The 13,669-nt window shown below is 40.2% G+C and overlaps 1 protein-coding gene across 3 annotated transcripts in view; it reads left to right on the forward strand.

The window, feature by feature from the left end:
• The first annotated feature begins 13,182 nt into the window (after nt 1-13,182).
• st6gal1.L (ST6 beta-galactosamide alpha-2,6-sialyltranferase 1 L homeolog) overlaps nt 13,183-13,669 on the forward strand; it is a 33,798-nt gene continuing 33,311 nt past the window's right edge. For 2 of the 3 annotated variants that reach the window (XM_018263917.2, XM_018263915.2), the window contains exon 1: nt 13,187-13,534. Coding sequence is in view for 2 of the 3 variants with exons in the window: in XM_018263915.2 (XP_018119404.1) it covers nt 13,526-13,534 (9 nt within the window). In the remaining variant the exon portion in view is untranslated. Of the gene's footprint in view, nt 13,535-13,669 lie in introns of all 3 variants that reach the window. The other variant, XM_041563461.1, reaches the window with a different exon arrangement.

The following is a 13,669-nucleotide window of genomic DNA, read 5'->3' on the forward strand; positions in this document are numbered from 1 at the left end:
CCTTATTGCCCAACTTAATTCTAAATGTTATCTGTACAAATAGTACTTGATGAAGGTGACATGGAGATCTGATATGTGGTGTACAGTAGCTATACTAGTATGTACAGGTATATGATCCATTCTCTAGAAAGCTCAGAATTATGGAAAGGCTGTCTCCCATAGGCTCCATTTTAATCAAATAATTTACATTTTTTTAAATGATCTCCTTTTTCTTTTTAATAATAAAACAGTACCTTGTACTTGATCCAAAGATATAATTAATCCTTATTGGAAGCAAAATAAGTCTGTTTAATATCCAGGTGTCCCATATTCCAGTGTATAGCTCCATCTGGTTATACAACTGGTATTGTAGTTATTTTCTTTGTATTTTCTTTAACTCTACAAATCAAAAGTGTTTGTGTATTTCATGTGTGGCCCCAGACAATTTTTCTTTTTCCAATGTGGCCCAGGGAAGCCCTGGGTTATATGGTTCAAGGGCAAGGCAGAACTATATGGTTTCATATCAGGGCTGATATTATACAGTATATACATACATACATTTAGGTAAGTGGTTAAAGTCAAGTAAAGGGAGCTCGGCTAAGCAAACAACCTGGAAATGCAATAGGAAAGAAGCTTTTTCTCTGTAGTAAAAAAACAGTAGCTTGTACTTGATCCAAACTAAGAAATAATTAATCCTTATTGGAAACAAAACCAGCCTGTTTGGTTTATCAAGGGGCCTATTTATGAAAGTTCAATTTTTTCTGGTTGAGTTTTTTAGGGGGAAAACTCAAATTTTTAGAGAAAAAATGTTGAAGAAAAATAAATTTTTAGAGATTTATTATACCCCAAAGCTGCTTAAAATCTAAATCTGAAAATATTCCAGCTAAAACCTGACGAGGTCATGTAATAGCCAATGGCAGATTTCCCTTTTACAATTTGAAGATGTTTCTTGATATCTGATCTGTGCCGGATAATCTGAAAAAGTCTGGGTTTTCGGGCAACAACTTGAATTTCAAAAAGTGTTACAATTATAATAAGTAAAACAAAACAAAAACGAATGTCTATAGGATTTTCTAGTAGACTTAAGGTATGGTGATCCAAATAACGGAAATATCCACTATCCAGAAAACCCCAGGTCCCAAGAATTCTGGATAACAGGTCCCATTCCTATACTGGTAAATAACGGTGTTTCTGAAAATATCCATTACAGCTGCCTGGCAGTGTGCGCAACAATTAATTCTGTTTAAAGCACATTCAGAGAAATAAAAAAAGCTACGCCAGCATGTCAGGGCACTATTTGTGGATATACCTTCCTTTCTCACAGCTTCACAAAGTGCCCAAGGCTCAGCGGGAGCTTTACTGGAGAATTGCTCTGCCCTAAATATGGTTACACTGACTGTGAAATTCAGGCCGGTCTCACTAATTTGTATGATTATCAGTCTACGAGAGGGGATCCAGAATAAACACTTGGTAAGTTAAACTCCCTCATATTTGCACCAGAGCTGATTAGCCAGAACCAACATCCTAGTGATCCCCACTATCAATTGTATAGGATTATCATCCTTCCTGGAACTATATGGTGGGACATCACACACCTCCCAACATTTTGGAAATAGAAAGAGGGACAAAAAGATTTGAGGCATTGAGCATGGCAACATTTTTGACCACACCCATTTAGTGGCCACACCCTCCTAATTACCATGTCCAGGTTATAAAAGTTTGAACACATTTCTGTGTTTTTTATGTTTTATTACAGTTTTGCTAATGAAGTTGAATTGCCTTTAAGCTGCAAGTCAGTTTTCCCAAAAGACCTGCTTATCTTAAATTGTCACAAAAGTATCTGAGGGGGTTATTTATCAAAGCCCGATTTTATCTCAACATTTTATTTTACAAACTCCAATCAAATCTACGTTTTTTTTACGTTAATTTATTATTACATTTTCCCAAAAATTTGCTTTGCGGGAAAAAATCTGATTTTCACAGTTTTTTTGGATTTTTTCACCTGAAAACTCAGATTTCTTATGCTTTTTTGAAAACTTTGGGGTATTGCATGAAACCCAACGCATATCAAAAAATCATTGTGACTTTTCCCAATGACTTATATGCAACCTCGACAGCTCTGAGATGCCGGATTTTCTAATTCTGACTTTTCCATCCCCGGGGTTTAATGCATTCCAAAAAATTCATGATTTTTTAAAAGTGAGATTTTATATAAAAAAATGGCATGTGACTTTTAGCAGCAGTAAATCCTGAAAAAAAGGGCAAGGGATTCTATAGAGGAGAATTATTGCTCTCATATTAAATAAACACATCCAGTAATACTAGAGTGATGGTGGTACAATAAGATGCAGAAAAAAATGTCCTTCCTTTTGAGATATGAAGGCTGATTGCACATAGATGCAGAATAAAGAACACAACAAAATAAATGGAATAACCTTGCTTTCCTGCTCAGTCACATCAGTGCTAAAAGTCAACACAATTTTATAATGCCTTTATTTGAAATTTTAGCCTTGCAAACATTATAGGGTTTAAAGGGGTGTAACACCATTAAGTTAACTTTTAGTATTGTAGCGCTATAGTAAACTGACTTGTGCTGGGACAGTTTAGCTACGTTCCTTGGTGGGCTGAGACCACAGATGAGCTCTCTTTCTCAGGGGTAAGCCCTCGCAGCGGGGTGGAGGCAAGGGTGTTGTGTAACTGTAACCTGATGCGATAGCACAATGATGGGCGCCAGTAGTTCTTTAACAGTTGAACCAAGAACAGTATTTATTGAACAATAGCACAGAGATCATTTAGCACATTGATCCACAATGGAGTGTAGAACATACACAGCAGCATAAAGGAAGCATATACTCACAGCACGTATAGGCTGAATACCCACAGGCTAGGGAATATACAGCAGAGAGTAAGTTGACAGCATGTGATGGGTATTGCAGAGTAAGCCTTCAAGCTGCCTCCAAGTGTTTTCCTTCTTTTATATCAATTATATTAGTGATCACAGTTTATTTTTGGATTGGGGTTGGGATTCACTCCCGGGCATCACTTCACTTATCCATGGATACCTTCTGGGAGGGATATTTAGGTTTTCCACTGCCCACTTTGTCTAGTCTGGGCTGATAGCATCATAATGGCGATCACCCATTGATAACATGAAATAGGAAGCCAAGAGGTGAAAGTGCCAGAGGAATCTCTTCAAACTGCTGACATTTTTTTTTTCACTAGAAACCAGCTGATGTGGGCACCTATTGTTTCCAGTTTCCTTTCAAAGAAATGTTTGCAGTTTACCCCTTGCTGATAATTGATCCTGTTTATGCAGATTATTGCTAAGTAGGCTTTAAACCCGGGGACTGAAATATCCTGTTCACTCATTCATTTTTACATGAATACTAATTTTGTCCACGAGCTGTCAAAATATTCAGTTCCATTATTGCCAGCTGGTCTGATAACACCTTTCATTAATATCAATTTACTTTTTGCTGAAGTGTATGAAATTCTGTGCTGGGTTCCTTAAAGGAGTCTTGACCTCCATTGTTCTTCTAAAGACAGCAAACAACAAACATCCATGTCCCATGATCCATTTGTCTGGTGCTATACATTGTATCAGCAAGTCAGGGCAGGGATTTCAACAGAGCGAGGGGAAGGGAATTGAGGACAGACACAAGATGATGGTTCTACAAAGTAGCAGCAACAGCTGCAGAAATATTGTATGCTGCTCAAAGATGCCCATTGCCTTTTCTCCATGAATCTTATATCCCTGGTCCAACTTACTACTGCAATGAATAGCAGTACCCTCCCAATAATCAGCCTTTAAGAATCCAATTGCCAACAGTCCTAAATTATTTGGTATAGCTCCAGAAAATTGTTCACAAAAGGGGTCAGCTTACCTAGGCATGATTTGGCAGATTGGTGACCTACAAAATTTGAAGTTTCATTTTTAGAATGTTGTCAATTTACCAAGCAGAGATCGTCATTTTCATGAAGGGCTGTACTATATTCATAAATATAGCTGCCTGGCTAAAATCTATCATAGACAGCATGCAATAATCAGTGCTACTTCCAGGCCTATATATCCATAGAGATGGTAGCAGTGGCATAACTAGAAATTACTAGGCCCCACAGCAGAAATGTCTATAGGTTGACCAGTTTTACCAATATTTATTTACATTGTATATGAATTAGGACCTCATGGGGCCTCTATACCTCCTGGGCCCCCCTGCAGCCTCATGGTCTCCTCTATAGTTACACCCCTGGATGGTAGCACCTGTTGTCCAAAGGCACCAGAAGCACAGCCAGGAATGAACAGGCAATCTGTAGATTGTGACAGGGGATGCTGAAAGATGCCATAGACAGTCACTATTCATTGGGCCTGTGGGGGTTGTTTGAACCTCGTGTACCTGAAATTCCAGGGCCTATTTTGAACAGTATACTGTTGACACAAGGATACACCTACAGAGAACTGCACCTTCCAGCATTTTAGTTTGGTCAACACACTTGAACTTCAGTGGAGTTTATTGCAAGGCCTCAGTATCCCCACAGAACATTGTACACACTCCCAGTATAGCTCGAATTTAAACTGCATTGTCTGAACTGCCATTAAACACTGAACTACATTTTATGTACAGTACGATCATTACACTGTACAACACTCCACATATCAGTGTTGGGTGCCCAACATAACGTAGCACACACACCAAAAACCAGATAGTGACCAAACCATCTCCCCATAACACAAGTATTCCAGCATTACAAGCACAATATAAGAGCAAGGAGCACAATTAACTGAGCACAAATTATAGGCACATTATGGAGTAAATGTACAGTCAGCAGGTGAATTACCCAGTACCAGACTGCATATTACACCAAGGACGAACATATAACAGTGCCAGACTGCATATTATACTGACCCCTAGAAGGTAAATATTAGATACCAGGCTTCATATTACACCACAAAAGTAAATATTGCAGTGTGACCCTGCATGTTACACTGGACAGGTACATATAACATATATATATATATATACATATCTGAAGAAGGATTTATGAGCCAAAATAATGTCACAAATACATTTCTATCATGTGGATTAAAGAAGTCTGCCTGTTACATATATTTAAGATACATGATAGCAGCCTCCAAACTATGTACTGTATATCAAACTACTAGTCCACATACATTATTTTACTCTCAAGTTTATAGAATGTTTGCATTAACTGTAAATGATATACTAAAATAAAAACATGAAATCTGAATCCCTGGTCATATTGGCTCACACATCCCATTCCTATCACAAGACAGGTTTCTCTGTCAATACAGAAATCACAAAAGCTCAGCTATATATTATCCTCAGGCCTGGTAAAAACGCACTGGCTGAACAAGTGGGACTGGCCCACCGGGATACCAGGAAAACTCCTGGGGGGCCAAGGTGTCAGTGGGCCCTCAAGCTGCTAAACGTTTGGCCTATTTCATGGCCATTCCCTATTCTATGAGAACAAAGAGGCTAAATAGATGGAATAATAGATAATAGTATGTAAAGAATACAAACTAGGAGAATAGAGGATGATTGAGGAGATGAAGAATGTAAGTACTGAGAGTGGGCCCCTGGTCTAAGGTTTTTGGATGGGCCCCTGGTGTCCCAGTCCGACACTGGATAAATAGTTTGGGAAGACAAGGTAGGGGGTTGGGAGGGGCCCAGAAATGCAAAAAGGGACCCAAATTGAGAGGGAACGGGACAATGGCAGTCAAAAATGAATAAAGCCAAGCACAGTTAAAGGGAAAGCACAGCAGATAGTTAGGGTCATTTACGACACAATACATTGTGCAAAGTGCAATTTTTGGACACACGACTGCAGCATTTTGATCAGAATCCCAGTGTCGTTGTGACAAGTTGTACCCAATGTGTGTGAATCAGGTGCAAGTTACGGCTTACATTTTCAGCGTTGGGATTACTTCTATTATGTGGCGTTGAAACGCCATCAGCATGTGATTCTTTGACAGACCCTCACCCTGCTATGGGAAACCTGGAATTAGCACCACGTTTCAGGGTGGAGGTGGCTCCAGGATTCACCAGTGTCATTGGGTTCACTTGAGCACAATTCAGCAGAAGAGGCAGGACGGAAGCAACTCCACGGACATGCATGGAGCATATTTGCACACAAGTACCTTTCATGTATGGCGTCAATACACGGAACATTTTAGACTGCTCTTGAACTTTAATGGCCCTTAGAGTCTGTGACAGTTCTGAGGGGGGAGGAGTCTGCTATACAATGCATTCAAATGATACATTATTTCTACTATTTCTTTAAGTATCAATCATTTAGAAACACACGTTTAATAAAAAAAGCTGCAAACCCTGAATCAGGATTATTTTCCCTTTAAAGGGATGATTCACTTTTGCGTCAACTATGATGTAGGGTTATTGTAATACAATTTGAATTTGGTTTTCATTTTGTATTATTTGTGGTTTTTGAGTAATTTAGCTTTTTATTCAGTTCTCTAGTTTGCAATTTCAGCAATCTGGTTGCTAGGGTCCAAATTACCCTAGCAACCATGCATTGATTTGAATAAGAGGCTGGAATATGAATAGGACAGGGCTAGAATAGAAAGATGGTTAATAAAAATTAGCAATAACAATACATTTGTAGCCTTACAGAGCATTTGTTTTTTGATGGGGGTCAGTGACCCCTATTTGAAAGCTGGAAAGAGTCAGAAGAAGAAGGCAAATAATTCAAAAACTATAAAAAAAATAAATAGTGAAAACAAAATTGCTTAGAATTGACTGTTCTATAACTTCTCTAGGAACCACTCCTTTAAACAAGCAGGGGATTTTAGATACTAAATTATATAATGCTAAAAAGGCACATTAGCTTAGTAAATAGAATCTGACAAGCTGGAGCCTCCAGGAAAAGCTATGATGTATGTAGCCTAAATTTTAAACTTGGAAAACAATAGCATGGTAGTAACAGAGTGACTGACGATGCAAGAGTATTAAATTCTACATTAAGGTTGTCTTATTATAATCCGAATGTTAAAATCTTGAAAAATTCAACTTTTTGCTCTAGAAAACTTGAATTTTTAGAGAAAAAAAAACTATTTTTTTTCGAGCTTTATTATACCCCCGATGCTGCAAAAAGCCGGAATCTGAAAATCCACCATCTCAGACCTGTTGAGTCCTGTATAAGTGAATGAGAGAGGCACCAATCTCAATTTGAAGTTTTTGGTGGTATGCGCTGGGTTTAGCCCGAAAATCCAACTTTTCAGAAAAAAATCTAGAAATTTGAGCGGATTTGGGAAGAAGCCCGAAAAATTTGAGCAATTCAGGAAAAAGCCAGAAAATTTTGAGCAATTCAGGTTTTTGCTCAATATTATCGAGTTTTTCAGTGATCCAATGAAATCAAGTTTTTTATTAATAAATATCTGGCATGGGAGTTTGGTCGTGGTTGTTTTAAATCAGGAGTCCCCAACCTTTTCGATCCATGAGCCACATTCAAATGTTAAAAAAAGTTGAAGAGCAACACAAGAATGCAAAAAGTTCCCAATTATGGGGGTCCCAAATATGTGATTGACTATTAGTAGTTCTTATGTGGACTAGCAGCCTAAAACAGCCTTTATTTGGCAGTGCACTTGGTTTTTATGCAACTAAAACTTGCCCCAAGCCAGGAATTTAAAAAGAACCACCTGCCTGAGGCCACTGGGAGCAACATCCAAGGAGTTAGTGAGTAACATGTTGCCACTGGTTGGGGATCACTGTTTTAAATAAAATATTAGATTATTTCGGATTTTAGTAAAGAACCCCCTTAAAGGAAAACTATACCCCCAAAATGAATACTTAGCAACAGATACACATACTACTAAATAAGTATATTATTATGAAAATAGTTTATCTGCATGAAGCAGGGTTTTACATATGAGCTGTTTTATGCAATATCTTTTTATAGAGACCTACATTGTTTGGGGGTTATAGTTTTCCTTTAATTTATAGCAAAGTGACCACCAAATGGTCTGTAAGTTTGGTTTCTGCAGGAAGCTTTGATTTTAATAACAGAACTGACAGTTATGAGAAGAATATTGTAGATTCACACGGGTGTTTTTATCAGGGCACCATGAAACAGCTCACAGTGAGTTTCCACATGCAGAGAGTTAAGGTTGATCTGCATAGGAAACCTATAACAAGGGTGACGATGATCATTTAACAACAGGTCTAGCATAGTCATGGACGAATTTATTCGGCAGGCGCGATTTTGCGGCGAATTCCCTGCGTCAAAAAAAAATTAGACAAAAACGGACGCCGTTGTCTAATAAATGTACGTCAAAAATGAGACGCCGGCGCCGTTTTGCGAAAATTTTCACTGTTTCACAAATTTCACTGGAAATTTGCGAATTTTTTGGCAAAGCGAAATGCCCCAAATTCGCCCATCACTTGTCTAGCATTCCCTGAATCATTAGCCAGACTCACTTTGCTGTAGTCAACCTAGAAATGTTTGTGTTTACTAATACGTTCTGCTATAAGATGCAGAATGCAGCCAGATAGACAAGCTGGAAATAATGGCATCAATTGATCTGAATGAATCTGTTGTGATCTTACCACCCTGGGAATGAAGTGAGACATGAGTAAAACTCATTGCTCTTGCCATAATACCACTGCCACTTGTGGTGGTGATTAAACACTACTACCAACCAAGAATCATTACCTATTTACTTAGGGAACAGGAAAGTGAATAAGGGGTCTTCACCGTATGGTATACATATACAGGTATGGGATCTGTTATCCAGAATGCTCAGGAGTCAGGACCTAGGTTTTTTCCTGATAAGGGATAATTTGGATATCCATACCTTACATCTACTAAAAAACATTTACAGGGTCAGACTTGAACCCTGCCGGTGCTCCCCCAGTCTGCTGATCTAATTTATGCATGCTCGGGGGGGACAGGTGGCGGCTGCCCCTTGGGGAGAGGGGGGCCCTCGGGCAGTAGCCCCGGTGAGCCCTGCACCCACCACTCCGACCCTGGACATTAACAAGGTACTTTTTAATTATAACAGAGAAAAATGAAATGCATTTTTTAAACTTTAATTACAGGTATGGGACCTGTTATCCAAAATGCTCGGGACCAGGGGTTTTCCAGATAATGGATCTTTCTGTAAATTGGATCTTCATACCTTAGGTCTCCTAGGAAATCATTTAAAAATTAAATAAACTGAATGGACTGGTTTTGCTCCAGTAAAGATTAATTTTATCTTAGTTTAGATCAAGTACAAAACACTGTTTTATTATTACCGACAAAAAGGAAATCGTTTTTAAAAATGTGGATTTTTTGAATAAAGTGGAGTCTACAGAAAACAGCCTTCCTGTAATTCGGAGCTTTCTGGTTAACGGGTTTCTGGATAACGGATCCCATATCTGTATTTGATTAAAATGGAGTCTATGTTAGAGGGCCTTCCTGAAATTCAGAGCTTTCTGGGTAAAAGGTTTCTAGATAATGGATCCCATAACTGTATATTTATTTTACCAAGCAAAGAAACCTCTTCTTTGACAATTCCATGGGGCAAATTCACTAACCGGCGAAAATTCGCCAGCGCTGGCTTCATGCACATCGCAACACTTCACCAGGCGTAAATTCGCCTGGACAACGCTAATTCACGAAGATCCGAAGTTGCGCACAGGGTAACGAACGCTGCCAGCGAAATTACGCTCAGCAGTTCCAAGTTACTGGCTAATTAGCATATGGCGTTCAGTAACGTAATGTAGAACTTCGTATGGAGAAGGCAGAATGGCGAGGATATAGTTGTACTACTACAGGGACTGTGTTGGGCTTGTTCACTTTATGTGCTGGGAGAGATAAGAATTATATCTCCCAGCACTGGTAAGGTTTTCTTCTTGAATTCCTGTTCAGTTATTTTAGTGCTTATCTCAGAGTAGTGAGCGACTGATGCGTGCAGGGCCAGCTTGTGTGCAGTGAAGCCCCAGACTCTCATCTTCTGTAACTGTTATGCTAAAAATTGAACATTTTTGTTTTTTCCATGCTGCCTACACATTTCCTCCAGAGGTGGCTTTTTTTTAAAGGTGTACGCCCTCTGCCTTTGGTCAAAATGGACAGGGAGCATATGAGGACCATACAGTATATGGCAGCCTTCATATTGTTCTCTACCTCCTACAGTAGTCCACCAACCAGTAGTATATGTGTTTCTAGCAAGGCAGGGACAGGGAGTGTTTGAATTTATATCCAGTATAATAAATCAGCTCAAAAGACATTAAAGATCACTTCACTCAAAGTTTAAGGGTGTCTAAAAGCCTAAAACAGCCATAATGATATGCCCTATAGCATTCCACCTTCACACTGCCAACCAAAAGGTGCTGCCCTTTCACACAACCTATATAACCCCATCCTCCCACACAGTCCACACTTTATTATCACTCTTCCACCAACCAAATGGGGTTATATGCAAAATTCTGATTTGTTAGCGACCTTTCCACTGGAGTGGTTCACTTTGAAATTAACTTTTAGGAGTATATTTATCAAAGAGTGAAGTTAGAGATCGCCACAGTCCGCTAGCATGAAATTCCGCCACCCATTCATTTTTATGGGATTTTAAAAGGCGTATTTATCAAAGGAAGAACTTTCATTTTAACCCATAGATAAATTCTCTTTTAAAAATCCCATATGAATGAAGGAATGGAGAGTGGCGGACTGTGGCGATCTCGCTTTGATAAATATACCTCCATATATGTTATAAAATGGCCTATTCTAGCAACTTTGCAATTTGTTTTAATTATTTTTTTATAGTTTTTGAATTATCTGCCTTTCTCCTCTGACTCTTTCCTGCTTTCAAATGGGGGTCACTGACCCTGGCAGCCAAAAACTTCTGCTTTGTGATGCTACACGTTTATTGATACTTTTTATTACTTCTCTTTCTAAGCCAGTGATACCCAACCAGTAGCTCGCGAGCAACATGTTGCTCTCCAACACCTTGGATGTTGCTCCCAGTGGCCTCAAAACAGGTACCTAGTTTGGAATTTCTGGCTTAGAGGCAAGTTTTGGTTGTATAAAAAAACAGGTCTACTGCTATATAGAGCCTCCTGTAGGCTGCCAGTCCACATAGGGGGCCAGCAAATAGCCAATCACAGCCCTTATTTGGCACCCCAGGAACATTTTGCATGCCTGTGTTGCTCCCCAACTCTTTTTATTTTTGAATGTGGCTCACGGGTAAGGTAAGGTAAGGTTGGGGACCCCTGTTCTAAGCAGTCCCTCTCCTATTCATATTCCTGTCTCCCGTTCAAATCACTACCTGGTTGATAGAGCAAATAGGACCCTAGCAATTAGATAGCTGCTGAAATTCCAAACTACATAGCTGCTGAACAAAATGCAAAATAACTGAATAACCACAAAAATTAAGACAAATTGCAACTTGTCTAAGAATATCAATGAAAATACACAAGGGGGGTTGTGGGAGCACCCGCATTGCTAAGTAAAAATATATAGAAGTATAAGGGAAGTGCTACTGGCATATCCAAATGGGTCAGTGCACATTCCCTGGGCCCCTGTCTAAGTAATTCAGTAGATATGCAAATGCATGTGTTAACAAAGACAGGGGTTTTTAGTTACAACGTTATGATCATAAAGCTGAAAAGCCACCATACCACGTCAAGGTAAACCCCATATGGCGGTCCCTAACTTATTTACCTACCAGTCATAGTTTTGAGGATCCTGTGTCTCTCTGCATAATAGCATTAGTAAAGTAAAAAGTAAAAGTCTGCTGAACCTTGGTTTCTGGAGAGCTAAATCATCCCCCGCTGCTGAATTGCAGCTTTTAAGAGAGAGTGATTGCCCAAACCAACGCCCATTTTTGAAAAAAATGTATAAATATGGTGCAGTTAAAAGCATAGGGCCACTATTAATTAATAGGGGTGGGTATGGGGGTGCTACAAGCCACAAGAAGCTTAGCCAAAGCTACAGGCTGTAAGAGCAAATACACAAGGGGGGTTGTGGGAGCACCCGCATTGCTAAGTAAAAATATATAGAAGTATAAGGGAAGTGCTACTGGCATATCCAAATGGGTCAGTGCACATTCCCTGGGCCCCTGTCTAAGTAATTCAGTAGATATGCAAATGCATGTGTTAACAAAGACAGGGGTTTTTAGTTACAACGTTATGATCATAAAGTTGAAAAGCCACCATACCACGTCAAGGTAAACCCCATATGGCGGTCCCTAACTTGTTTACCTACCAGTCATAGTATTGAGGATCCTGTGTCTCTCTGCATAATAGCATTAGTAAAGTAAAAAGTAAAAGTCTGCTGAACCTTGGTTTCTGGAGGGCTTTTACTTTTTACTTTACTAATGCTATTGAAACCGTAGAAAAAAGAGGTGTTAGGAGCAGTAAATGAAAATGAAGTTGGAATTGGAAGAGAGATAAAGAGAGAATGAAGCTTGAGATTAGTTGGTGTTCCCTATATTAAAGGACCAAAATTTGTTACTCTACATTTAGCATGGGCAGAGGCGGGCCAGGCTGTCTGGCCGCCCTAGGCAGACCAGCCAGCCAAAATGCTCCCCATCCCCATCTCGCAGTAGCTGCATTCGCGCGCATGTGCAGTAGCGGCATTCAGACGCACTTGTTTGGTAGTGGCGTTCACGCACACATGTGTGGTAGAGGCGTTTGTGTGCACATGCACGTTAAGTTCACAAGTCTAGTGCCAGGTCCAGGCTAGGGGTAGGCAGAAGAGGTAGTTGCCCTGTGCCCCCCAATCCTTGCACCCTAGGCAGCTGCCTTTTTTGCCTAACCCTAGTTCCGGCCCTGAGCATTGGGCAGGGGTTCTTGATCCTATGCATAGGGATTGTAGGTGCCAGATATGGAGGGCTGGACTAAAGACCACAGAGACTGTGGGATGGGTGATTTTTTTCGCCGTGTTTCGCCAGGGAAATGACGCCCATAGACTTATATGGTATAAATACATTTTTGGGCAAAATGAAACCGGTCAAATTCGCTCAAGCCAGAGTCCCTGAGGCTAAAGAAAACTACATGAAGTAGGAAAAAGGTACATAAATCAATGACATCCAACAACCAGTCCCCGAGCTGTCATTAAACTACATATCAGCCCCCAGCTGTCATTAAACACTCATCAGCCCCCTCCCAGATGTCATTAAAATACCATATTCACACGCCATAGATATCTGCCCCCTGCCAGACCTCGAACAATGCGACTCCCTCCTCTGATAAAGCACAAGTGACAGATGTTTCATAACTCCCTGTCGCCCACTGAGAGGCAGCAGCGGCCTCTCCCATTCATGAGCGGAAAAACGCTCTAGATCGAGTCCAGTCCCGCTGGGTGATCTCCTCGCTTGTCTCTGCCCTGCGCGCTTCATCCCGTGTCCAAGTATATGGCAAACACAACGCTGGCTCCGGCCACTTAGTCTTTACGTGTATAGGAATAAGCGCTCCAGCCAGCAGTCACTCTGGAAATAAACGCTCCAGCCAGCAGTCACTGTATCGGAATAAGCGCTCCAGCCAGTGCATGAGAGAGGCGGCTGTAGCAGACAGAGACAGCAGGGCGATTGATCATGGACACAGTGAGTACCTCTACTTTCCCTTGGGGCACTGTCAGTAACTGGTGAGCAGTCAAAGCCATTGGTGTAACTAGATGTTAATTTTTTTAGAGCCTTTTTTAGAACATATCTAGAGTTTGTCTTGTTTTACCAATATAT

Source organism: Xenopus laevis, chromosome 5L (assembly GCF_017654675.1).
Source record: "Xenopus laevis strain J_2021 chromosome 5L, Xenopus_laevis_v10.1, whole genome shotgun sequence".
NCBI classification, from domain to species: Eukaryota; Metazoa; Chordata; class Amphibia; order Anura; family Pipidae; genus Xenopus; species Xenopus laevis.